At 39.6% G+C, this 27,918-nt stretch overlaps 3 protein-coding genes and 2 long non-coding RNA genes across 7 annotated transcripts; 3 read left to right on the top strand and 2 right to left on the bottom strand.

Moving 5' to 3' along the window:
- Positions 1-932: 932 nt before the first annotated feature.
- Positions 933-3,357, top strand: LOC133730743 (uncharacterized). The gene is made up of 6 exons (XM_062158278.1): positions 933-1,080; positions 1,246-1,422; positions 1,714-1,959; positions 2,267-2,333; positions 2,419-2,492; positions 3,292-3,357. The coding sequence occupies exons 1-6, from the start codon at positions 1,003-1,005 to the stop codon at positions 3,355-3,357; spliced, it is 708 nt and encodes a 235-aa protein (XP_062014262.1). The 5' UTR covers positions 933-1,002.
- Positions 3,358-5,912: 2,555 nt separating this feature from the next.
- LOC133734346 (pentatricopeptide repeat-containing protein At1g08070, chloroplastic-like) lies at positions 5,913-8,061 on the top strand. The gene has a single exon (XM_062161977.1). It carries the CDS (start codon positions 6,039-6,041, stop codon positions 7,917-7,919), a length of 1,881 nt encoding a protein of 626 aa, XP_062017961.1. The 5' UTR covers positions 5,913-6,038; the 3' UTR covers positions 7,920-8,061.
- An 815-nt stretch (positions 8,062-8,876) lies between these two features.
- Positions 8,877-12,078, top strand: LOC133733318 (receptor-like protein 7). Its single transcript, XM_062160964.1, has one exon. The coding sequence runs from the start codon at positions 8,989-8,991 to the stop codon at positions 11,986-11,988; it is 3,000 nt and encodes a 999-aa protein (XP_062016948.1). The 5' UTR covers positions 8,877-8,988; the 3' UTR covers positions 11,989-12,078.
- Positions 12,079-14,762: 2,684 nt separating this feature from the next.
- LOC133728186 (uncharacterized) lies at positions 14,763-17,009 on the bottom strand. Its single transcript, XR_009855666.1, has 4 exons — positions 16,742-17,009; positions 16,601-16,653; positions 16,062-16,120; positions 14,763-15,013 (listed from the first exon to the last, which is right to left on the bottom strand). It is a non-coding gene; the product is annotated as an uncharacterized LOC133728186 (long non-coding RNA).
- A 6,912-nt stretch (positions 17,010-23,921) lies between these two features.
- LOC133733683 (uncharacterized) lies at positions 23,922-27,686 on the bottom strand. 3 transcript variants are annotated; one of them, XR_009857835.1, is made up of 4 exons: positions 26,182-27,683; positions 25,492-25,588; positions 25,234-25,342; positions 23,922-24,211 (listed from the first exon to the last, which is right to left on the bottom strand). It is a non-coding gene; the product is annotated as an uncharacterized LOC133733683 (long non-coding RNA). The 3 variants fall into 3 exon arrangements; XR_009857836.1 differs by lacking the exon at positions 23,922-24,211 and adding an exon at positions 24,655-24,997 and having other exon boundaries at positions 26,182-27,686; XR_009857834.1 differs by lacking the exon at positions 23,922-24,211 and having other exon boundaries at positions 24,655-25,342; positions 26,182-27,679.
- Between the last annotated feature and the right edge of the window lie 232 nt (positions 27,687-27,918).

The raw sequence follows: 27,918 nt of genomic DNA, 5'->3' as shown, positions 1-27,918 counted from the left end.
CAATATGCAGTCTGAAAATATTTGTTTAAGTTTCTAAATACTGCAATTTTTTCTGTTTACTAGTTTCAAGCTGAGATTGACTATTCAATAAGCCTAGAGCAGCAGTGATTCCGCCCTGAAAAACCGTTTAGACAGGATGTCGTTAGGTGAAATATGGCATGATGAAGGCTAGAACTATGCTTTTGAATCTTATATTAAGGCTTGTTAATTAGGTGAACAGATAAAAGTAGAAAAGGATGGAAAAGAAAGAGAGACACGTGTAGGATACTTAGAGGAGCACCCAAAACCTGGTCAGGAAGTGCTAACCATACCTGGTCAGCCAAGTACTATCCCCTCCCTCTCTCTCTCTTTCGTATGTGCTTTCCTCTCTTCCTAGCTTTATAAAGGGGGCCATTCGGCTCCAAATTCTTATTCATTCTCTGAATTGCTTCTTCTTCTTGTTCTTCACAGAGAAAAAGATTGAAAGGATTGATTTTGAATCAAATTGATTTAGGAATGGCTTTGAGAGTCGTTGATCAACAACAAGCCAGAGGTATTGCCTAATTCTAATTGGGGGTTTTGTTGTTCTTGATGATTGTTCATCTTATTTGTGAATCGAAATGTTCATAATTGGGTGATTTTGATGAAAAGGCTTAATCTTTAGACTTTGTGTTTGTGTAATTGCATAACCCATGTTGAGAAATCGTAGATTCTGTTGGTTCTTGGTGGCTTTTTTGTTTAAATTTTGCAAGAAATTTTCTGATTTGCAGTGCGAGAAGAAGGAGTTTGGGAAAACTAGAGATGATTTGAAGTCGCCTCAAAGTCTCGGTCAGATTATAAGGGAAGTTCTAAGACCTCTCGATAATATTGAACGCTGTAAGTTTAGGTTTTATCTTAGGGAGCATGACTTTTATCGGAGACGTGAGTTTTATCGAGACTTTTTACTAGTTTTTATCATTTCTTGTCTTTTAATTTGGTCTTTGTGTTGATGAGAGTGTGTGTGGTTGATGCAGGGTCAAAATTATGTACAACCATGTCAATGATAGATCTGGGCTGGAAGCTCCTCTGATTGCTAATGATGTTTATGAAATCATCATGAAGGTAATATCTTTCAGCAACTCTTGGTCATTTGACTTGGTGTTCTGGTTTTTGATAGCTTAGATGATCTTCTTGGCGCTATAACTGTGCAATGATAGATACTGGAGTTGAAACAAAATAGACTTGTGATCTGAAATAGCTTATATCAGTGCTTTTGTGTATGTTCAGAATGCAGTGTGTTTGGACAGTGAGATCATTTACGACCGCGACTTTGACTACGACTACTTTGGTTTCAAGACTCTTGAGAGGTCTTACCTCTTGAAGGTTCATGGGAAGGTTGTAGAAAGGCCTCAACACATGCTAATGAGGGTTGCTGTTGGAATACACAAGAATGATATTGACTCTGTAGGTGCTATGTAAGTTTAGGTTTTATGTTAGGGAGCATGACTTTGGTTTTTGTTCTATGTTAGAGGTAGAAGTGATTCTATTGCCTGTACAATTTCGGATCTTGTAGGACAATAACTATCAAAGTACTCTAGACTTTTACAATGCCTCAACTCTCGATTTCTGTAGCATTCTAACCAAAATTGGAATTCATTTGTCTCAAGAGTAACATCATTTGAATTCTGTGGAGAATGGAATTGAGTTTTTCTATGATTGAGTTATTTCTGTTGACATGATTTTGTCAATTTGTAGGTTTTGTTAGAGGACTTTGTCAAATGTCATATTTATTCACATATGTCATCATTATTGAGAAGCATAGAGTCATCTGGTGCAAGTTCAAGACATGCAAAAGTAAGAATCATACTTGGTTGCTTAAGTGAATTTGCTCAAATGGGAACAGTTGGTCCCTTCTTTACAGTTTTTAAGTCTAACTCCTTAGCCTTCTTACATGATTTGCTATCACTTTTCAGTATTTCTCATGGAGCTATATGGTGGCAGGTACTTTTTGTTTCCTCCCACGAGTACCAAAGAGTATGATGATCGTGTGATGGTGCTACTGTATATGCTGTAAAGTGTGAACCACAGGTATCATATATTCCTTAGCTGTAGTATGCTAATGATTGTGTCAACTGGGCAATATCATCATGTTGCTGGGAGGATTTCGTTACCTGTATGCTGATGTGTGTTACAATATTATTCTGCTTTGTCGATGTAATTGCAACCTTTTTTTCTTTTTTTCTTTTTCCACCTATGCAGCTATCCTTATATAATGATAACATGCCTTCTATGCTTATAAAATCTCTAGGTGTATGCTGATGTGTGTTACAATATTACTCTGCAATTCACTGAATCTTTGTTGACTGCTACCAATTGTTCGATACCCATAGATCTGATTGCGCATCCCTTTCTTTCAATTTTCTGATAGTAACGCCTACTTCGTTTGAAATTTCAATGTAGGTGGCGGAGCTGGATCTGCTAAGCACATGCACTTGTTAATCGACATAGCTCATCTTGCAACCAACAACACAAAGGTATCTCTCTTTCTGCTAATAAAATAAATCTGTGTTTATGGGTTATGTTACCTATGCTTGAAAGAATTGAGTAATTAGAATTTGGTCAATTTGAAACTGTAAGTCTGCTTTTAGACTGGTGTTCATATTTTTGTTGATAAATTTCATTCCTTCAATTGCTTTATGTTTGCCTGCAACACCACCGCTTGGTCTCCTTGTTTTATATCGGTGCTTGCATTATGCGTTGAGTATTGATTTTGTTTTTGTTTGATTGAGAGAAGACCATGTAGCTAGGCATCTTGGCCTTTTGTTCTTTGACTTGAAGGCCTTACGAACTTGCAGCACACTTTAGCAAATCAATCTTTCTTGCTTTCACTTGTTAGTACAAGCTTTGTTGCATATATTTTGTGATTCTTCAAAGCACCTAGAGATAGCCTTGTTCTTTGTCATTTAGCTTTCAAAAAGAACAAAGTTGTAGCATTAAAATGAATTGGGTCAATTAATGCTACTGGAAACAGTAGCATTCTTAGATTGAGCTTTCCTCTCAATTTGTTTCAGTTCTAATCTATGAGCAATTTGAACTATGTATTCTGACCTATTTTCCTGTAGTGTTAAACACTTCTCTAAATTATTTAGCAAACTTAATTCATTGCTATGTTGATAGCAGCATTTCAATAGAGTTTATAGAGAAACCACCTTGCCTAAGATTAATGGTTTTCTCTGTTGCTCGTACTGATATTCATCTTTGAGCAGATAATCCGCTTGTCCCTAGCATCGCCCATTTGTACTTGGCAGTTAATGCATTTGTTAATTGTGTCAGGAACTATATGGTGGAATGTTGCATAAAGAGTCTTTGGGAGATCGAGCGTGGAGTACCAAGCATTAATGCAACAAGCTATATTTTGTTTCATCATGTAAAACTTAACCAGGAAATTTAAATGCTTTTTAGTCTATCCAATGTATGAATGCTTTAGCAATGTTCCTTAAATTCAATAGGGCTAAATACTAGTTAGTACCCTGCGGTTTAGGTACAAAATCAATTCAGTCCATGGACTTCTAATTTCATCAAAAACACCCCTGCACTTTCAATTTTGATCTAATAGGTCCAATTCGTTAATATTCTTTCAAATAGTTGGATTATTTGTTGAAAAACTATTTATTTTTAATAGTAGGACTCACTCCTAAATTGACAATGCAGACCACCTTGACACCACATCATAAAATATAGGCCATATATGATCCACATTAACGAGTTAAATAACTCAATTGTCGGAAAACTAACAAATTGGACCTATTAGATCAAAATTGAAAGTGCAGGGGTGTTTTTGATGAAATTAGAAGTTCAGGGACTGAATTGATTTTGGACCTAAACCACAGGGTAATAATTTGTATTTAGCCCAATTCAATATTTGATGAATTGATGTATCCCAATGACTTTGGTACAAATGTTGATCATTTGATGGTTTGCATTCAATTTGTATTCCAATTGTTCACTATTAATTTATATCCATTCAAAATTTGGGCATTCACACAACGCAATTATATATATCACACAATGGATTTTAATAACTAACATCATTTAGTTTTAATCTCATACAACAGAAAAGGCTAGAACTCAGTTGTCCTAGTTTAAATCACACAACAGAATAATTTAAAAAACGTTGTATGAGAATCTTAACCCACAACGGCATAAAAACAAGTTCTGTTGTGTGAACTGCTGCGCATGACTGCTGCACATGGTTGCGACTGGCATCTGCCGAGTTCTGAGACAACGGTGCAAATGAATATATGTCGACTGATTGCATCTCACACAACGGTGAATTCACCGTCGTCTGAGTTTTCATCAGACAACATCGAGATAGACGACGGTGAGTCTCCAAATCACACAACGTTTTTTCACCGTCGTGTGATGCAGTTTTTGGTGTAGTGTGAACTGCTCACTACGTTAAAGAAAAAAAAGAAAAATTATAGAAAAGCTCCACACACAAAAAAAAAAAAAAAAAACTGAGAAATATTATTTAATTCTAGAAGAAAAATAATTAATAATTATTTTTTTCTCACAAAAGAACTCTCTATGCCCCTTTTTCTCAAGTATTATGTACTCCGATTATCTCCCACGTTGTCTCCAGTCTCAACACTCCGATTGTGCGCCCTGACGGTTATTCTTTGTTTTTTTTTTCTTTCAAGCTCTTTTATTTTACCCGTCCTTGATATTTTTCACTTTAAGTTGAACACACAACCATGGATAATATGGGGACTTTAATAAATTGGTAAAGCCTTTGACACCCAAAAAACGCCTTCAATTATAGTAGTAGAGATGTGGATTTGACTCTAAGAGACGACCTTAGTTGTGATCAAGCACGGAAGAAAACTTCGACTTCCTTTTTATTACCTTTTATGGAAGCTTTGCTTTTTTCTATTTTTTAATTTTTTTTTGCCTTTTTTTTTTTGGCAGTGATAATTTGATCTCTCAATTTCAACTAAGTTTATATAAACCAACATAGGTGGTCAAGTTGGTAAAAGCCTCCAGGTGTGGAACCCTACACCCGGGTTTGAATCTCGCTGACGCTGATTGGAGTTTAAATTCAAATCTATTCTTTGTGGGCGGGGGAGAAAGCATTTTGACATGATCTCCGTCGCTGGGCCTAGGATGCTTTTGAGGATACCATGTGATCCTGATAAAAAAAAAAATAATAATAAAAAACTACGTTTAAAGAGAGCTTCTAATGAGGGCTTTCTAATCAACGGTTAAGGATACCCACTTTTCAATTACATTACTACAAATCAACCGTTACATGTTTATGTATGAATGAGTAGATTACTACCAAAATTTTTCTTTAAAATTGCTAATCGTTAAGGTACCGAACTAGATCAAATCAATGGACGAACCAAATTTATCAAACATTTATGTTCATAAATGATAAATCACGATTATGAATGTCTTAATGATTTTCAATTTGGTTAAAAAATTACATAAATGATCTACACATGGATATATAAACATTTAACGGTTGATTTGCGGAAATGTGATCGAGAAATGAGTCTTACAAGAAAATTCTCATGAGAACCACAAGCTCTCCCACTAAGTTTTTTTTTTTTTTTTTTGACTTTGACTTTGACTTTGACTTTGTCAAGGGGAACCCAAAGACTTCCTAGGCCCAAGATAAACCCATTCGGCGCATGTGAAATGCTCCAACTGTGCATTGCAGCACAGTGCCTGACCACTTTGACAGCTTAGGGGTTCGAACCTAGGTTGGGAAGCACACCCAACTAGGCAAGAACCACTAAGCCACTAAGTTATATATAAGGAGATTATGTTTCTTTTTTTTATTGATCGGAAAAAGATTATGTTTCAATAATTTTTTTTTTTCCTGTGTGTAGAAAAACCCCCAATTACCCCAATTTATGTCGTAACGTTTGAAATTAGAGTGTACTGTTTCCCTTTGTCCACGATATAAGCACGCAATTTCAAATTTTGGTGTGGCCATCATCATCCTGGCTCGTCTTTACCCTCACAACCACCCCAAGCTCACTCACCTCCTCCTACGATGCACCTCCCACCTTACAATGCGCCACCTCTACCAAATCCAATCCCAACTCACCACCAACCCCATCCCCTCCATCGACCCAAACATCATCGCCGTCAAGCTCATCGGCGCGTTCGCCCACTTCGCCAACACGCGCCACTTGGCCCTCATATTCCACCACTATCTCCAAACCCCAAACATCTTCGCCTACAATGCCCTCCTCAAGGCCTTTGCTCAGAACAATGACTGGCACCACACCATTCTCTACTTCAATTCCCAATTGCTTTCGCTGAATGCTCCGAGCCCAGATGAGTACACCTTCACCTCTGTGCTCAAGGCCTGCGCCGGCCTCGCCCGAATGACTGAGGGAGAGAAAGTCCACTGCCTCGTCACTAAATTCGGGTGCGAGGCAAATCTCTTTGTTAGAAATTCGCTGACTGACATGTACTTTAAGTTTGGGAGGTTTGGGATTGCGCAGAAGCTGTTCGATGAAATGCGTGTGAGAGATGTCGTTTCGTGGAACACCTTGGTTGCTGGGTATTGCGTGAGTGGGGAGGTTGGTGAGGCTAGGAGGGTGTTTGACAGCATGGTAGAGAAGACTTTGTTTTCTTGGTCGACTATGATCAGTGCGTATGCCAAGTTGGGTGAGTTGGAGGAAGCGAGGCGGCTTTTTAATGAGACGCCGCAGAGGAATGTGGTTTCGTGGAATGCGATGATTGCTGGGTATGCACAGAACGAGAAGTATGCTGAGGCTGTTGGGTTGTTTAGGGAAATGCAAGAGGGTGGGTTGGCGCCAAATGATGTTACGCTGGTTAGTGTGTTGTCCGCTTGCGCTCATCTCGGGGCACTTGATTTGGGGAAGTGGATTGATAGGTTTATAAAACGAAGCGGGATGGAGTTGGGTCTGTTTTTGGGAAATGCTTTAGCGGATATGTATGCCAAGTGTGGCTGCATAACCGAAGCTAGGCTGGTTTTCAATAACATGAATGAGAGAGATGTGATATCTTGGAGTATTATCATTACTGGGTTGGCAATGAATGGGCATGCTGATGAAGCTTTTGAGTGTTTTAGTACGATGATTGAACACGGTTTGAAGCCAAATGAAATTACGTTTATGGGGTTATTGACAGCATGTACTCATGCTGGTTTGGTGGACAAGGGGCTTGAGTATTTTGATATGATGGAGAAAGCATATGGAATATCTCCCAAGATTGAGCACTATGGGTGTTTGGTTGATCTTCTCAGCCGTGCTGGTCGCCTTGCTAAAGCAGAGGATATGATTAATTCCATGCCTATGAAGCCTAATGTTATAGTCTGGGGTGCATTGCTCGGTGGTTGTCGGATTTATAAAGATACTGATAGAGGGGAGCGTGTTGTTCAGCAGATTCTTGAACTAGATTCTGAGCACTCTGGAAGCTATGTTTATCTTGCAAATCTATATGCTTCGATGGGAAGGCTTGATGATGCAGCACAGTGTAGACTGAGAATGCGAGATAAAGGCGTAACAAAAACACCTGGCTGCAGTTGGATAGAGGTGGATAACATAGTTCATGAATTCTTCATGGGAGATTTATCGCATCCTCAGTTGGACAAAATATATTCAATGATTAAAGAACTGAGGTGGAAAATGAAGCTAGCCGGATACAAACCAAAGACAGATCTGGTGCTTCATAACATAGACGAAGAAGAGAAAGAGGATGCTTTATCTGTTCATAGTGAGAAGCTGGCCATTGCATTTGGGCTTATCAGTACTAGCCCAGGAACTACAATTCGAATAGTAAAGAACTTGCGAGTTTGTAGTGACTGTCATGACGCGACAAAATTAATCTCCAAAATTGTAGAACGAGAGATTATCGTACGAGACCGAAGTCGCTTCCATCATTTCAAAGATGGTAAATGTTCTTGCAATGACTACTGGTAGGTGGTAGCTAGTACTGAGTAGACTGTTCTTAGCAAGGACGAGAAAATCCTTTAGGGGAACAATGCTTCTCCAATTTGTTGCAATAGAATGATGTCATTCAATGTCATTTCAAATGCATTTGATCTATTTATTCCCAAGCTTCCATATGCTTGAAATCAAGCAATGTTTTAAGTATTTGAAGACTCTAAATCTTTAAAATCAAAAGTAAAACTACCAGTCAAAGAATTTCATTATATCCCTTCTGTGGTCTGGACCATTTTCATGATCATATGGACAGATTTGGACCAGTTTTACCAAAACACTACCTGTTAGTGTGTAGCCGGCCGATCGCAATCTACAAGTTTGGCTTTCGTGGTAACACTATAGCGGTTCAATCTCAACACTTGATATTGAATCCAAGAGTATGGGATCATTGTTGTGAATATAGATTGCACAATGGAAAATGGGGACCTTGCATATGAGTTTATAAAGATTTGGGTTACCCCATCTATTCTTAATTGGTTTTGGATGTGAACTCAGATTTTACTTTATCAATCGTGAAGTCCTTGGTCACCAATTAAGGACCAACTATTAATTGAGTTTGTCCTCCATAGAAAGGAGAACCTTGTCGCCATCTATTGTGGTGCATTTGTTGAAATTTTAGTATTTCACACCTCTGACTTGCAGGAAAAAAAAAAAAAGAGGAAAAAAAGGTGGTCCTCCATAGAAAGGAGAACCTTGTCGCCATCTATTGTGCTGTATTTGTTGAAATTTCAGTATTTCACACCTCTGAGCAGGAAAAAAAGAAGTAAAGTTTGTGCTCGGACATTCAGCATGGTCTTGTTGTGTAAACACTGGGGACGATGACACATGGATTACTACAGATCTTTCTCGACTTATCACAAGTGAAGAGTCATAGCACATGTTATTGACCTTTCTGTTTGGTTTCTGTTTTTGACATCCCCATCTTACTGAAAGAATTGAAGCTGCCAAACATGAATGACTTGTGTCTATTTAAGAACTTCAATATCTTAACTCCATCTTGTGAAACCCATAAACATACATAGACCAAATACACCTTCTCACGAGAATGGGAATATCGCGGTGCAACATTTCTTTTCTGCAGCTCTTTCTTTTTCTGTTACTCAATGTCACCCACTTCTTGTCATTTGTGCAGACACTCTGCCATGTTGATGAGGGCTCTGCCTTGTTGCAATTCAAGGAAAGCTTCAGTATACACAAGTCTGCATCTGAAAATCCGTTTGCTTACCCGAAGGTTGCGTCTTGGACAAGAAAAGGTGGAGAGAGGAGCAATTGCTGCTCTTGGGATGGTGTTGAGTGCAATGAGGAGACTGGCCATGTTATTGGCCTTGACCTCAGAAGCAGCTGTCTGTATGGTTCTGTCAACTACAATAGCAGCCTTTTCCAAGTACTTGTGCACTTGCAGAAGCTTGATCTCTCGGATAATCACTTCAATTTCTCAGAAATACTATCAACATTAGGCCATCTTACGAGTCTTGCATATCTTAACCTTTCAAAGTCCTCATTTTCTGGTCTGATTCCAACCGAAATTTCAAAGTTATCTAAGCTCTCTGCCATTGATCTCTCTTTCAATTATGAAAATTCCACTGATCAGTTGTTGAGACTAGAAGAGGCCAACCAGCTGAGAAGCCTGGTTCTAAACTTAACCCACCTAAAACAACTTCATCTTAGTAGAGTTAACATACCCTTCACTGTGCCTGATGTCTTGGTCAATGCATCTTCTCTCACTTCTCTCCGCCTAGAAAACTGTGGGTTAATTGGAGAATTCCCTGTTGGCATCTTCCATCTACCAAACTTGCAGGTTCTTGATTTGGACACTAACCAAGACCTGACAGGTCACTTTCCTGATTTCAACAGGAGTAGTCCCTTGGAGTATCTGAATGTTGCGAGGACGAGTTTCTCTGGTTACTTACCTGCTTCACTCGGTAACCTTCGTTCCTTAAAATTCTTGAACATTGAGTATTGTGAGTTTAACTCTCACCTTCCATCTTCACTTGGCAATCTTACCGAGCTCAATTACCTTGATCTTTCATTTTTTTTCGACCGTAGTTTCACTCACTCAGACATTTCACCAAACAATTTTAGTCTCGTAGATTCCTGGTCTTGCATCGGAAAGCTTACCAAACTTCAGCACTTGGGCCTTGGCCATACCTACTTGAAGGGAGAGTTTCCAACTTTTGTGGCTAACCTGACTCAACTAGAAGAGCTCAACTTGGGCAATAACAATATAACTGGTGAAATCCCATCATGGCTTACGAAGTTTACCAAATTAACTCTTCTAAACCTTCGGTTTAACAATTTGCAAGGAGCAATTCCAAGGTCACTATTCTATCTTCATAATCTTGAACTTCTTGACCTTTCTTCAAATAACTTAATTGGATCAGTTGATTTTGATACGTTTTTCAACCTCAAGAAGTTAAGGGTACTTAAGTTATCATTCAACAAGTTATCTCTTCAAATGAAAAGTAGTTTGAGTGCTACTGCTCCAATGTTTGAAGTTCTGAAATTAGGTTCATGCAATTTGACCGAGTTTCCAGAATTTTTAAAGAATAGTAGTAGATTGGTTGATCTAGACCTATCTGACAACTATATTCAGGGCCAAATACCGAAATGGATGTGGAGCTCAACTAGAGAAACCTTGTTGAGTCTTAACCTCTCTGGAAACTCTTTATCTGGATTTGACCAAAACCTTGTTGGTCTTCCATGGAGGAATCTCAAAGTTTTTCAGCTTGGGTTTAACAGGATACAAGGATCACTGCCAGCTCCACCAGCAACAATCAAAATTTATTCTGTTCCAAACAATGTTTACAGTGGAGAAATGTCAGCATCATTTTGCAACTTGAGTTCTCTACTTATTCTTGATTTGTCCAACAACAACTTGAGTGGCCTGATTCCACAATGCTTGGGTAACTCAGGTGCTTTGGAGATATTGAACCTGCGGAATAACTCATTTCAGGGCCAAATTCCTCCAATGTGTACCAACGGAATTAGTTTTAAATCGGTCGACTTAAGTGAAAATATGTTGCAGGGCGAGCTACCAATATCTATGGCCAATTGTACTCGGCTAGAGTTTCTTAATTTGGGAAAGAATCAGATTAGTGGCATCTTACCAACTTGGTTATGGGATCTTCCAGTTTTAAGGGTTCTCAGGTTGCGGTCCAATAGATTTTATGGCACAATTGTCGCGGCTCCAACAAACCTCGGGTCCTCAATAGAGTTGTGCATCATTGACTTATCTCACAATTCTTTTTCAGGTACGCTGCCAATCCTGCCACACAACTATGAGGTGTACTGGAATTGCCTCGAATCGGTTGGCGGTATTTATGAAGAGTCGACAATGTTCCAAGATACTTACAGAGTTGGTGCTGTAACGTATCATTATGATTACTCGATGTCAATATCTGGCATAGGTGTTGTGTTGAAACCTTTGAAGTACGCCGATTCTCCTTACTTCAAAGTCATAGATCTCTCAAGTAACAAATTTGAAGGAGAGATTCCAACCATTGTGTACGAGTATCTGGTGGGGCTTCAATTGCTTAACCTCTCCAACAACATTCTCATTGGTAGTATCCCTTCATCTATAGGGAACTGGACTGGACTTGAATCATTGGATCTCTCCAATAACCATCTTTCAGGAGAGATACCCAGAAGTCTAGAACAACTCACTTCCATTTCGGCGTTTAATGTATCCCACAACCATCTAAGGGGGCCTGTACCACATGAAAACCAATTCCGTACGTTTGAGAGAAGTTCGTATCTAGGAAACCCGAGTTTGTGCGGATTTCCTTTGCAAGTGAAATGTGAAGATTCTGAGACTTCAAAGTCACAACCTCCAGGCTTTATTGAAGAAGATCACCAAGACCCTGATTATCCATTTGAATGGCGTGTATTCTTCCCTGCAGGACTTGCAAGTGGGTTGGTTGTTGGATTTGTTGCTGGGAACACTTTAACAACCAATAAGCAGCAATGGTTCGTAGAGAAATTTTGCAAGAGGAGGAGGCACCCAAGACGCACAAATAAGGGGAGAAGGGCGCACAGAAATTTTTAATTTTTAGTCTTTGTAAACATAACTAGTCTTTTGATCTTGTGTATATTGGAAGATTTTCTGTGTAATTTATATTTGCCTATTTCTTTTTTATTCAAGTTCATTTACATAAAAAAAAAAAAAAATAGTGAAAAAGAGTGGAGAACTGAGTTTGATTCAAGGATATTTCTTCTCACCTTGTTAAGCTTTCTGGGGCTAAGAAAGTGTCAATGCTTCAGTGTAATTATCTCATTATTATGTTCCTTTAGCAGCATATTTCTGCATCAATGCTAAACCCCTGAAGTTTACTCCATAACAATTGCAGGATGTTCATCAAGGGAATATATGGCACCCAAGAGTTATTTTAACAGAACAAATCGGTTAAGAGAATCACCAAGTTAGGCTGGGTAACAACATAAGGTTAAGAGAATTATTACAACAATGTGTTGTAGTTATAGGATAAATATATTTGTCTTCTCTTATCCACCAAGTTAAAAAAAAAAAAAAAAAAACAATGTGTTGAAGGAAAATCGACTTAGTGTGCCTTATCAAACTAGGAGTAGTAATAGGAGATAAGGTTCTAGAATTCCTAATCATAGATGGATTAGTATTCCTTGTAACATTAGAATATGTACTTTGTAATCCCTATATATAGGGCTCCTATTCTCAATAATATGTTGGACAATTCTCTCTACAATCTCTCTCAAAATCTCTTTTCCTTAAACACGTTATCAGCACGAGCTTTAACCACAAACCAAAAACCAAAAACCCAAAAATCTTCTTCATCACCGCAGCTCCTAGCCCACGCTAGCCTCACCTGCGCGCCTGCCCCTGCAGCACCTATGCGCCACTGCGCACGTATCCCTGCTGCCCCTGCAGCACCACTGCACGTCTGCTGCCCCTGCATCACCAACGCACACCAACTGCATCCTTCTCCTTTCCTGTGCACGTCCGTCTGCTTGCAAGCCCCGAAACGTCTAGTTCGGAACCTCAGATCAAAATCCTTTCTTCATCAAAGTTGTTCATCTCTGTCTCTTCCATCTGACCTCCGAATTTCAGCCTTATCGGAGTTGTTTTGAGACCGGTACATCAATCGAAGTGCAAGCTGTTCAGAAGAGAATCTGTTCGGAATTTCATCAAGTAAGTTTTAAGTTAAAGCTGCCGCTTTTGAAATTTAATTTCCTCCTTCTTTTTCTTCGGGGACTTGCAACCTCCCTTCTTCTACATCCCACCTTTCTTATAACGTGGGTTCGATTCTTAAGAAAGCGGAATCGTGGGGATTCACGCAATTAACGAACTAAGAGCGTTCGTAAGACTTCGGACTAAGAGCGTCCGTAAGCATCGATTTAACGAACTAAGAGCGTTCGTAAGCTACGGACTAAGAGCGTTCGTGAGCATAGATTTTGACCATTTAAACATCATTGTTTCGGTCTAATCCAAATATTCTTGGAAATCGATTTCTTGGTAGCATTAAGGCTCATAAATCTTATATTAGTTTTCGTGGAAGCATTGACTCCGAAACTAATACGTTCTTGCTTTCCTTTCAGGATGTAAGACTTGAACGAGCTCGATTTTACTCCATTGGATTCTACGGGCACGGGATATTTATTTGCCTACAATCCAAGAGCCCTGTTCTAAAGGAACCACTCAAGACTCACAAACTGAGATAGAAAATTCCAGGGCATTTACCCTGATGAAGTGCCACATGAAGATAGCCCTCCAGTTTTAGTACATGAATGAGGATAACGCTAACAACCTTTGGGTTGCGCCTAGTGAACGTTTTAGTAACATTCACAACTTTCCGAACATAGAAGCACGATGGAATAATATCTGCTTCACTATAACTTTGAAAGAGTTATGAAATATTGTTTGGAGGCTCTCTGCACCATATTATTTATGCATGCTTGTGGAAAAACACGTTATCAGCACGACCATAGGAGTCATGACGTTGAGGGTATAGGGTTGAGAAAACCCTAACATGACCATAGGAGTCATGACGTTGTGGACCTATTCAACCACCATGCGGACCATTTCGATATTTTATGGTGTTGGTTGATGCATCGACACGCTGGTCACATGTCATGCTATTGTCCACTAGGAACGCTGCATTTGCTAAACTCCTAGCACAGATTATTAAGTTAAGGGCTCACCACCCTGATCATCCTATTAAGTCTATGAGGTTAGACAATGCTGGGGAGTTTACATCAAAGACTTTTGATGATTATTGCATGTCCATTGGGATTGAAGTTGAACATCCAGTTCCTCATGTTCACACCCAAAATGGTCTCGCAGAAGCCGCCATTAAACGACTATAAATGGTCGCTAGGGCATTGGTAATGCGCACCAATCTCCCTATTTCTGCTTGGGGCTATGCAATATTGCATGCAGCTGTGCTTATTCGTCTGAGGCCTACTGCCACTCAACCCTTTTCTGCGTCCCAGATGGTGACTGGGTATGAGCCTAATGTCTCACACTTACGCATATTTGGGTGTGCAGTTTATGTGCCAATTGCGCCGCCACAGCGCACCAAAATGGGTCCTCAACGACGATTAGGTGTTTATGTTGGATATGACTCTCCAACTATTGTCCGCTACATAGTGACAGGACCCACCCCGAATTCCACCCTGGAATCCGAAGTGGCCCTGCGGGACCCACCTTTAAAGGAGATTTACCAAAAAATTTCGGCATAACCTCCCTTAAAAATGGATAACCCAAAATCCTGCGGAAAACAAAATTCACTTCTAATAATCCAACCACAACTCCTGGAGCCACCCTGCTCCCAAATTCCACCAATCCCATCTCAAAGCTAACAACATCATACATAATCTCCGAAAGGTACAAGTTACTACAATCACCAAAGTTAGGTCATAGACCTCAAATATAATTCATACAAGTTTGGGTCACATATCCCTTAGTAATCAGAGCATTCTAGGAATATAAGTTTAACATAGAGTACAGTAGGCTAAATAAATAACCTACAAAATATGATGACGGAAGCGGATGCGGTCACTATGGCTCACTCCTGAACGCCGAGCAGCAACACTGAAAACTGGGCATTTGAAACCGAAGGGCCCAGGGGAAAGTACATAAAAACGTTAGCGTGAGTGGACAAAAATAAACAAATTTAAACCAAATGGATTTTATACCTTCCCACATTTATTTCTTTAAAAATTCCAGATGCATGCAATGATTAACGAAAATAAAACAAGAGGAGTTCCACTCATGAAAACCGACTAGCCCCGCTAGTCACATACGATTTAAAAGAAAAAGTTGGAACTCTGATACTCAAGGAAAATAAGACCAGCCCCGCTGGTTAAACGAAAATCGAGCTAGCCCCGCTAGCTTAAGTAGTAAAGTGAGTAGGGGAAGGCAATAGCCATACCAGTGAGCCTCCCAGGCTCGGGTGATAGCCTCCCAGGCTAAAAACTCTCATAACTCCCGTAATATACCCTTACGCCACTAAGTGTAGCGATAGGATACCGGGCTACAGAATTACTGTCACAGAGACAGTAACCTGCGCCACAAAGGCGGAAGGGCTACGGTGATCCCATCACCACGCCACAAAGGCGGAAAATCAATGCTAGCATGATATAATCACCCCTCAGTATGGCACAGGGAAACATAACCGAAAATCCAGTAAATCCAAAAATACATAAGGCTTCCCCATCTCTCGTAAAAGAATTTCCAATGACGTGACCCCGCACGCCATAAAATCTTCAAATAAACAAAGTTCTCAAACCGACATTATTGCTAAGGCATTCCCAATGCCAAAACCAAGGATCAAATAAATAAACAATAAAATAATTCCATCGAAATCCCATTTCGAAACCTTTCCAAAAATCTCAAATCCATGAATAGGAATATAACTAAAAAGTAAAATTCCGGAAATCACCTCGGAAATAAATAATTCATCAAATAAAATTATAAATCATAAGCAACTTCGGAAACGAATCATTATCGAAAGTAATTATATGAGATAAAACGAAATCCATCTCCGAAATCAAATCACATGCTCGAAATGTAAAATGATAAATAATTAGAGCATAATCAAAGAATAAATGCATGCATCATTTACTTAAAAATAAAAGTCCACTCACGATATATGCTCAATCCTGACGTCGCTCGGTATTTTCCTCGTATGGAGACTCCTCTCGTCCTGTACGAATAACATTCATAAATATATATATAATTCACAGGACGGAATTAACTCTACAATACTTATAATTGGAAATTCAAAACATCCCCCCCCCCTTTCCTAAAATCCAACTCCTCAACTCTCCACAACATCCATCCTTACTCCCACAATAATCTCTCATCGATGTAATATCTAAAGTGAATCCGAAAGGAATTCGGCGATCGAATTCGCGAAAATCAATAATTAACCAATTAACTCAATTCGTAAATCTTCCGATTTCCACCAAACTTCATGCATTACATTCTACAATCATTATAGGGTACATGGGATTAAAACGACAATTAAAACACAGCTCTACGCGCCACCACGCGCTACCTACAGTGGCGGCGCATGGGGACCACGCGCCGGCGGCCACTTCCTCCGATGACCACCAAACTCCGGCACTAGCATCTACACAACAAGCCCAATCAACTTCCCAACTACAACATCAACCAATTTTACCTCGAAGTAGTCGAATCAAGCCGGTGAAGGAAAGCCCCGAAGCTTCAAGAACCCTAGAAATGAAAAATCATCAATTCAACCTCTACAATGCAAATTGGAATGAACTACCTTAGGGGAAATGATCACCATCAAAAACCAAACCTTCGATGTCAATATGGTGGCCGGAGGTGGCCGGAATGGCCGGAAATCGGCGAAATCCCAAAACTGCAGCCGGAGCAATCTTTGCTTCGATCCGGACTTTCACGGCCAAAACTCCACAATCCTAGGTCACTGGCGTCCAGAGCGGGTTGAGGCGCCCCTGTGGTGACCGGTTGCACGCCGGATGGTGGCCGGAAAGTGAGGAATCAGAGGGAGGAAGAAAATCCGAAGGGAAAGGGGGAAGAGTCGGGGGAGAGGAGAGAGAAAGAGGGGTGGGTTTCCGGTTTTGGAAACCTACCCAGGTAACTTTCCATTTTTTATTCAAATTTTACCATGAACAGTAACTTCCACATTTTAAGCTATAACTTTCACATACGAACTCCGATTTTTATGTACCACATATGCACACGCTCGGTTTAACGTCCTCTACAACTTTCATGAAGGAAATTTTCTCAAATTGTTAACCCATAAAAAGTCAACTTCTAGCCACCCCCCTAAAAGATAAAACTATAACCGCGAATGGTAAAACATACAGTGATTCGTGCAACTCAGTAAAAGGGGTAAATCGGATGTGGGGTGTAACACATAGAACCCTTGACAGGCGATCTCTTTACCGCAAGATTTTCCGATTGTCATTTCGATGAGACAGTCTTCCCGTCGTTAGGGGGAGATAAGAACATCAATGTTCAACAGGAACGACAGGAATTGTCGTGGTCTGTCCCCACTCTGTCTCATCTTGATCCCCGAACCGTACAGTCCGAAATTGAAGTGCGGAGAATTCTCGATCTTCAGAACGTAGCAGAATCGATGCCTGATGCGTTTTCTGATATCGCAAAAGTGACGAGATCACACATACCTGCTGCAAACGTGCCTGCAAGGATTGATGTCCCTAAAATCAGAGGACATGACGCCATCTCAAGGGCAATTGAGCATGGCGCCAACGTCCCCTCTCACAGTGATGGTAACGTTGTGGCTAGGCCCATGGCTTCTGCCAGGAAGCGCGGGAGGCCTATAGGTTCGATGGATTCTCGCCCAAGAAAGAAAGCGAGTTTGGCACAAAATAATCCATTAATCATCGATGTGAATAATCCATCTCATGAGAATATTCCGGATTATGGTTATGTCCGAGAGACATCATTGGGGGACGCTCCAATGTCAGAACTAACTCCAGAGAATAGAGAGATCTCCATAAATTACACTAGTGTACATGAGATGATGGATAGAAATTCTATGGCAATTGATGATGCGTTTGCATATCATGTTGCAAAAGAAATCATAGAATATGATGATATCGAACCTCGCTCTGTTGAAGAATGTCAACGAAGAGCGGATTGGCCTAAATGGAAAGATGCGATCCAGGTTGAATTGGATTCACTAACAAAGAGACAGGTATTTGGGCCTATAACGCAGACACCCCCAGATGTAAAACCTGTTGGCCATAAATGGGTCTTTGTTAGAAAGCGTAATGAGAAAAATGAGGTGGTTAGATATAAAGCCCGCCTCATGGCGCAAGGTTTCTCACAACGCCCTGGAATCGACTACGAGGAGACATATTCTCCCTTAATGGACGTTATAACGTTCCGCTACCTTGTCAGTTTGGTAGTTTCCGAAAAACTTGACATGCAGCTTATGGATGTGGTTACAGCATATCTCTATGGGGATCTAGATTCAGAGATATATATGAAGGTTCCAGATGGACTTCAATTACCCAAATCAAGTGGCTCTAAACCACGGAGCGCGTTTTCAATAAGATTAAAACGCTCACTATATGGATTAAAACAATCCGGACGGATGTGGTATAACCGTCTAAGTGACTACTTGATTGGGAAGGGATATATTAACAATGAAATATGTCCATGCGTGTTCATTAAAAGAACAAGTTCCGGATTTGCAATCGTAGCAGTTTATGTCGATGACATGAACCTAATTGGAACTCTAGATGAGTTGAAGGAAACTGCTAAATAATTGAAATACGAATTTGAGATGAAAGATCTTGAGAAAACACGGTTTTGTCTCGGTTTAGAACTCGAGCACCGTAGTGACCGGTTTAAAACACGGTCGTCGTCTTGAGCCCGGAAAAGATCCGTTTCGTCCAAAGGATGAGGACGAAGAACCATTAGAGGCCGAAGTGCCCTATTTAAGTGTAATAGGCGCATTATTGTACTTAGCTCAATGCACAAAGACCAGACATCTCATTCGCAGTGAACTTGTTAATTAGCTCGACATAGCTCTGCGCCAACACGCCGCCATTGGATTGGTGTAAAGACAATCTTTCGATACCTAAGAGGTACGATTGATATGGGCCTATTTTATCCCTACAGAGAGAAGAGGAATGACGGAAGAATGGGATCGGACCCCATTAGGCATGGAGCCGCCGTCCACATAACATAGTGGCCAGCCATGTTGCCGCCAACGCCGCCACCACCATCAAGGGTGGCCGGCCTCACCCTATCCCCCTCCATCAAAACGACAATGATGTTTTGATGGGTTTTGCTAGCTGATGCATGGTACCTCTCTGACCCTCACAAAGGTCGCTCCCAAACGGGTTATGTCTTTACCATGGGAAGCACTGCGATATCTTGGAGGTCTACAAAGCAGACCCTTGTTGCTACTTCCTCAAATCATGCAGAGATTATTGCTCTACATGAAGCCGTACGAGAATGTATATGGCTAAGGTCTATAATAAGACATATTCAAGGAAGTTGTGGTTTGAAGTCTACCACGGATGAACCTACATGTATTTATGAGGATAATGCAGCTTGTATTGAGCAGATGAAGTTAGGTTTCATCAAGGGCGACAACACCAAGCACATATCGCCTAAGTTCTTTTATAATCAGCAACAACAAACACTTCTAAAGATTGAAGTGAATCAAATCCGATCAGAGGATACTGTAGTAGACTTATTCACTAAGTCGTTACCTAAATCCACATTCGAGAAACAGGTGAAGAGCATCGGATTGAGAAAGTTATCCGAACTCCCACGATTGTAGCAATCAGGGGGAGATATCGACATCAGGGGGAGTTATGATGTCTACATGTTCAATCTCGAAGAGTGAAGGACGTGTTGTGCTCTTTTTGTCCTTCGACCAGGGTTATTTTTGTCCCACAGGGTTTTTGTTACCTGGCAAGGTTTTTAACGAGGCAACGAATGAAGCGTCACCACCAAGTTTGAAGCGGCACAAGGGGGAGTGTTGAAGGAAAATCGACTTAGTGTGCCTTATCAAACTAGGAGTAGTAATAGGAGAGAAGGTTCTAGAATTCCTAATCATAGATAGATTAGTATTCCTTGTAACATTAGAATATGTACTTTGTAATCCCTATATATAGGGCTCCTATTCTCAATAATATGTTGGACAATTCTCTCTACAATCTCTCTCAAAATCTCTTTTCCTTAAACACAATGAGTAATCTTATCGTTTTAGTTGAAACCTTTGGCAAACACAATAAAAAGAGGAGTGAGATAGTCGCTTGATAGTAATAATTGTTTGATTCAGTGTAAAATATAACTTATTTTGAAATTTCATAACTGAAACAATAAAAATTACTAATTAAACTTTATCCGAAAATTATAATAAAAGAAAACACTTTATCCGAAAATAATCCAATCAAATCTGCGTATTATAATTTGTTTCCCATCTCTTAACCAAAACTCGTAATACAAGGACAAGAAAAATCCTTTAGGGCAACAATGCTTCTCCAATTTGTTGCGATAGAATGATGTCTTTCAGTATCATTTCAAATGTATTTTGATTTATTTATTCTCAAGCTTCCATCTGCTTCAAATGCAGCAATGTCTTTAAAGTATTTAATATTTATTATTTATTTATTTTTTATTTTTTTGAAAGGGGTTTGGAACCCAGCCTAACTGGGAGGCTCATCTCCACGCCCGGTTCCATTTATTATATTAATAGTAGAATTTTGCAACGGGGGGGACATAAAACCTGAACCCCGTGCTACAATAGAACAAGTACAATAATCCTCGTAGAGCACATCCTGAATAATAGCAGGAGTCTCATCTATCCAAACATCATCAAGCCAATCAGAACTAGCAAGGTGTGCAAGCCTATGCGCAACACCATTTGCTTCACGGAAAATATGTCGAATTTCTACTAATTGAAAAGCAGTCATATAATCCTTACAATCACTAAAAACCCGACTTACCTCCGAGAAATTTTCCTCCTCACTCTTGAGTGCAGCAATTAGCATGGCAGAGTCGCTCTCAATAACTATTTCAGTCCAGCCTTGGTGAATACCAAGTAGAAGACCCGCTCTGAACGCCTCAGCCTCCATATTAATAGCCGAGTATGCATGCAGAAATGGCCTAGCAATAGCGGCAATACCCGTGCCTAAATCATCTCTGACCACTACCCCAATACCTCCAACACCACTGTAAACTTTGAAAGCTCCATCTACATTTATTTTCAACCGACCCCGTGGAGGGCATTTCCACTTGGTCAACGGCCTTTTTTCCTTCCTTGTAGCTTTTGGGTGAAATTTTTGAAATTTATTATTTATTTATCTTGGTCAAGAATGTGTATTTAAAGAAACGAAATCTTTAAGATCAAAATTAAAACTACCAATCAAAGAATTTCATTATATCCTTCTGCCCGTCTGGACCATTGACATCATGATCTAGACAGATTTGGACCATCTTTACCGAAACACTGCCAGTTAGTGTGTAGCCGGCCGATCGAAATCTACAACTTCGGCTTTCTTGGTTAACACACTAGCTGTTTAATCTCAACCCTTGATATTGAATGAAGGGTATGGGATCATGAAGTCCTTGGTCACCACTCGAGGACCATCCCCATGAACTCAAAACCACTATTATTGGCACAGGTCTCAAATCAATTTGGGATTTGCGTGAAGAATCATAAATCCGTAGAGCTCACGACTTTCTTATACGCATCTTCATTTTTTTTTTGTTTTTTGGTAGACATAGGTTCACAAGATTCAGCGTCGAAAGTTCAACTTCCGTGGGTTTCTTCTGAATGTTGCTACATTCAGAGGTATGGTGTTGCTGTTATACATGTCTTCTTCATAACCCTTTGTTAGTTTTCTCTCTTTTTTTTTTTATATCTTTTTTTATTTTATTCTATATCTTTGTGCTTATGTTCAAGTATGTGTTCTCCCATGACATATCACCTCAGCCAAGATATATGGAGTAGTTTTACTTGAAGTTTAATATCAATCCTTACCTGCGGGCCCAAACTATGATGTGCTATAAGTTTTTCTTTGGCTAAAACTTGTGCTATAAGTTTCTCTCTTTGGCTACCATTCCATATTTTTGGTGGCATTAAAGTGGCATGTTGGACTTGTTTCAGGTGGCTACTCCTTTCGCTGATATTAATTCTTTTTTTCTTATCCAATTCGCCATGGTTTTGGTTCCCAATTGAGTATTATATGGTGGGGTATGATTGGAGCTGGTTTTTATGCTATTTGGCATGCGAGAAACGCTATTCGTTTTCAGGATTCCATGCTGTCGGTGAGGACATTATACCATTCCATTCGGCTTCAACTATTTGAGATTGACTCCCTAAGTAAGGGAACCATGAAGAATTCAGTTGCTGAGCTTTGCATTATGCGTCGGATAGGTGTTCTTGGGAGACCCCCTAAAGCTCCAAAAATTATAGAGGTTATGTGGCATACTCCTTCTATTTTACAAGTTAAGGTTAATACTGATGGTGCAGCTAGAGGCACTCCCGGTCCCGCAGGTTTTGGTGGCATCTTTCGTGATCATTTGGGGCGTGTGCTTGGTTGTTTTGCGGGGGCTCTTGGGGTGGCCTATGCTTTGGAGGCTGAGCTTCAGGCAGTGATTCATGCTATTCATATTGCATCACAGAACGGTTGGCGTTCCCTATGGATTGAAAGTGACTCTGCTTTGGTAATTCATTTTTTGTCTTCTCTTCAGAGTGATGTACCATGGCGATACTCTACCAATTGGTTCAACTGTCGGGTTATGCTTGCATCTATGTCGGTGAAAGTTTCTCATATCTATGATAGCTAAAGTTTATAAGCTATTGATTTTCCTTATTCACACTTAAGATTGTCAATTGTAGCAAGGGTAAACAAGGTTCTTTCCCGCAGAGGACTAAGGTTATAACTACTCAAAACAATGTCACAAAAGTGACCACTGTTCCTAGCGAACAGCAGTCGAAAACCTAATTAAAAACCTAACCTAAACTACTCAGAAAATTACGAAAATTTACAGAGATATACTAGACACACAGGGCGTCTTGCACACAAAATTTGGTATTATTCGGATATCGTTTACTATATAAAATAATTACAAAAATATAGAGGACAGAAAGTAACGAAAACAGATTTTAAGATGGTTTGAAAACAATATGATAAAGATAGTTAGGGAAGATGCATCCACCCCGGACAATCACACACAAGATAATTTGTTCAATCCTAATTCAATTATCTAGATGAAGATCCTCAGGTTGGCTTGGTACGCTTGAACACAACCTATTACCCTTTCTTACTTCGTACGCTAGGCAGGAAGTGCTCTACACCTAGACTATTCCCAAGCAATGCAACCTAAAGGTACGCTTATTAGATTAAACATGCAGAGATCATTAAGGTCTAAAAGAGTTTGAGACATCACTAGGCATCGCAATAAACTTAGCGCCTTGCTAAACCTAGGACTTAGTTTACTTGATAGTGAAAACTAACAATTGCTTCTCTAGAAGGTTTGAGGAATCCAACTATTGATCCAGGCATCAAACAATCAAAGCATTAGAATCCAAATATGCATACTAAGCGTGCACTCAAAGCATACAAGCAAGAGCATTCATCAATGGAAAAGTAGTAAGAAAAAGTCTCATCTTGGATTAAAAAAAGGGCTAAATACTGTTTAGTACCCTGTGGTTTGGGTCCAAAATCAATTCAGTCCCTAGACTTTCAATTTCATCAAAAACACCCTCATACTATCATTTCTCATCCAATAGACCCCTCCGTCATGATTCAGTCAAATAGTACTGTTAAGTAGCTGATGTGGCATGCCAACTTGGCACTGGTGGGGCCCATATGGCAGGCAAAATTCTAAAATAAAATTTCAGAATTTTTTTTTTTATGACAAAATTGCAGAAAATTTGAAATAACAAATTCTGGGATTTTTTTTTTAATTTTACAAAGTAGTGACATTGATATTTCCTTCCACACAAATCCAAAGACAAATAGATTCAACTAGATCATTCCCCCGCGCGATGCCGCAGGTTCTTTTTTTTTCTTGAATTGAACAGTATATTTACATATTCCAAAAAATGAAATTCTTATCAAGACCCGGTATGCTAACCAAGCTTATCTATTTACATTTTTTGAAAAATTGCTATTCTAACCAACATTGTGTTTTATATGTTGGTTACAAAAATAGTTGGTCTTAAGAAAAATATATTACATTTGTAATCTTAACCAAAAGTTTTACATTAGTTCTTCGGAGCTGTCCACGGTTGGCTGTGACTGGTTCACTGCAAGTCATAACAGTAGTAAGTCATCACAAAATAAAAACTAACAGACAGAAAAGAAGAGTAAAGGAATGGTTCCAAAACACAAAGCAGATTTGCAATTTTTTTTTTTTTTATTCCAGTTGAGAACAAAGGGGCAATGTGATTTATAGCTACATATCATTGAGATAAAGCACGAAGATTCCATGATAGCTAATGGTCTAGATCTAAGCAAGGGTCATTTCTTTCAGACTTTGATTTAGGCATGTTAGAGCTTACTATAGTTTACTACAATTGTAGATCAAATTTTCCAAGAAAGAACATAACACTGAAAACAGAACCTAATGTTTGGTATTGAACAGGGAAATGATCATTGACTGGTGTGTATGCAAGATGTTGATTTTGTTGGAAGTTGTAGGAGTTTAGTTGTGGAGGAAAACAGGAAACGTACACATGGATAGGAAATATTGAGGAAAAGGTATAGTAGTTTAGTCGAATTCAAATATGTTGTAGCAGGAACTCTTCTACAGATGTTCAACAGTATCATAATTGGTGACTCAAAGTTGATAAGATTGCCATGAACAAAACTTCATCTGCAACTTCCTTTGTCTTCTGAACTCATATATATATAAATTACGAAAGTGGGTAAAACTTAGAAATTGCTCAGCTAAAGCAACCAAGAGAAAATTCATAAACATATAACTAACTGCTTCATTATCTAATTTGGTAGGATGCAGCTCTCTATATTTTTCTTGTAATTTCATCTCCAAATCCTGCATGCATGGCCTGCTCCTTTTCATGGAGTTGCTCCTAAAAAGACATGTCAACTGCTCCTAGTCACTCATGGAAGGTGGGATTTGTTACACTATAAATCAAAATAAGTATGCTACCAGAGCTTGTGTAACAGCTACAGCTTGTGAGTTCTACGACAATTCCAAAATAAAATAATGAAATATACATTGTAAAAAAGGAATTTTGTATTTTCATTATGCTAGTAATGGAAAAGAAATTTTGTAAAGGAATAGGTTCTGAACGGTATTTCTCACCCCTTCATACTGGCTCCATGGGGGTTTTGAACTCGCCATTTGAAGAATAGTACATCCCAAGCTCCATATATCCACTGCAAGACTATAGCCATTTGTATTCATAAACAACCTGAAGTCAAGATTACATGAACCATGAGAAACTAAACTAAAGTAGACAATGCTAAAGTAAGAAGTACTACATGTATAACACCAATCTGTGAAAATTGAATTGTTACAGAAACTACAGGCCATATCTTTTTCTGTTAAGTCTGCTAACACCTTAGTTGCTGGAGAGTAGGTTCTTGTGTTTTCGAAGACTAATGAACAGCCCTTGAGAAGTTGAGATCAAGATGTCCAATCAATCGAACCTTTCAAACTGCACAAGTAAGGAAAAATTCAAAAATCATGCACCTTCATAAACGGGAAATGGATCAAACATAAATGAATAATCCTAGCAAACATAAAATGAATAGTCCTAGATGGATAGATCTGAGAATCTCAGATCCATGATGGATTTCCCTAATTTATCAGAACTCTAATCAAAACAGAAAACCCAGTTTCAAAGTTAGTATCTTTCTCTATCCAAACCAACAGATTAAACCTGAAGTCTATTCATTCTCATCTAAATTTTTAACACACCCTCTCTACCACAAATTTAGACCATCAATTTCACATATTTCACGAAATTTTTTAAACACTGAGAAAACCCAAGACTCCAGAAATGTGAAAGACCAAAGCTTTCATATCAAATTGGTCTCCCAGATCATCCAACCTATCCAAAACCCCATCAGCTTCAAGCTCCAGCAGTTTGTGAAGCTATTTAGTTTTTAGCATAAAAATTATAGATCTAGTAAATCTAGCTTAACTTTCAATTCATCTCAAACATAAATGAAGAATCTAATCTATGTATTGAAATTGAAGTAAAGGAAAAAATGGAATAGGAATAAGGGGATTGGGGGGGGGGCTAACCTCATCTTTGAGCATGTGAAGCAAGGTCTTGCCGGCATTATCGAGCCCGAGGAACAAGACCTTGGCCTCCTTCTGCCACAGACCGAGGGAAGCAAGCACGCCGTAGAACCAGTCGAAGAAAAACATGATGACGTACGCGGATCGGAGCGGAATGGATGGAATCGGAGCCTCATCAGATCGCACCGTTCAAGGCCTCTGATGACAAGCCCTCATCTCTGCAATTCTGGGAAATTAAAAATTGCAAAAACCCAGAATCAATCCTCATAGATTACATCCAGATCGACGCCGATGAAGTCCCGATGACGCTAGAGAATACCCAAACTCAAAGATTCCGATTCTGATTGCGATAGCATCCACTCTGAATCCGAGTCCGATTGCTAATCGGAGTCGCCGGTTTTCGATCCATTTGGGGCTTTCACTACAGACGAAATGATGACTAGAGTAGTGGGTATGGAGCGTGAGACTATTACGAAGAGCTTTGTTTCCGGTATGGGAGCAGCCGACGGAGAAACCAGAGTGGTGAGATTGGTTGGTTCAGCAGATCTAAGGATGAGATTGCTGAGAAACCGAGGGGGGGGGGGAGAGAGAGAGATGGAATCAAATTTGTTATTTCAAATTTTCTGCAATTGTCATTAAAAAAAAAATTCTGAGATTTTAGTCTAGAATTTTGAAATTTTGCCTGCCATGTGGGCCCCACCAGTGCCAAGTTGGCATGCCACATCAGCTACTTAACGGCTCCATTTAACGGAATCATGACGGAGGGGTATATTGGATGAGAAATGTTAGTGTAAGGGTGTTTTTGATGAAATTGAAAGTCTAGGGATTGAATTGATTTTGGACCCAAACCACAGGGTACTAAACAGTATTTAGCCCTTAAAAGAAAATAACATCAAAGGTCAAATCATCTTGTAGTTCATGTCTAGGGGCTTCGAGCAGCCCCCTAACTAATAAAAACTAGTTAAACATAGAAGAAACAAAACAAACTAAAGAAGGGGAGGAAGAGAGAGAGAGAGAGCTGCTGCAGATTGATCTCCTTTTATATGCTTAGAGGTTAGGAAATCCAAAACCTAAAAGAATTAGGGTTCACGTGCTTAGGTGGAGTTTTCCTATTGGCTCTTGAACTTGATGACTCATTCCAACCATTCACATCATGCCATTTGTCTATATTAAGCTGAAATATGAAGCACAAACTCGTCCTCGGGCTTCTCGGTGTGATTTGGGCCTCGAAACATAAATTCCCGTCCAACCTCAGATTCACGCGCAGCCTGACCTTCTTGTACTAAATCGGCCATAACTTCTTATAGAAAAATGATATTGATGAGCCGTAAAAAGATTCGGAAACTAGACATCCGAGGCTATCCATCAATATAAAGATCATCCTCTGGATCGTTCTGAGATGGTCTCATTGCTCTGTCGAAGTTAACTGATCTGCACAGGCAGATTTCCCGATTTTGCTTTTCAATCCCTCTTTTACTTCTTTTCTCCTTCTTTGCTCCAAAATACCTATAAAAAAAATAAACAACGTAAATAACGAGAAAATACACTAAACTAACAAAGAAAGTATAGAGATTAACGCTATTAATATCGCATAATTATGCTCCTATCAATCTATCCCGAAGGCAATCAGGTAGCGGATTCTTTAGCTAATTTTGGGGCAAATCAGGTTGGTGTTCATTGGTGGGACTCTTGTCCTCCTTGTGCACTTGCGGCATATTCCCGAGATTTGGCAGGCCTTTC

Source organism: Rosa rugosa, chromosome 2 (genome assembly GCF_958449725.1).
Source record: "Rosa rugosa chromosome 2, drRosRugo1.1, whole genome shotgun sequence".
In the NCBI taxonomy this organism is placed as follows: domain Eukaryota; kingdom Viridiplantae; phylum Streptophyta; class Magnoliopsida; order Rosales; family Rosaceae; genus Rosa; species Rosa rugosa.
Note: the sequence above shows the minus strand (reverse complement) of the source record. Positions and strands in the feature narration are given on the sequence as shown.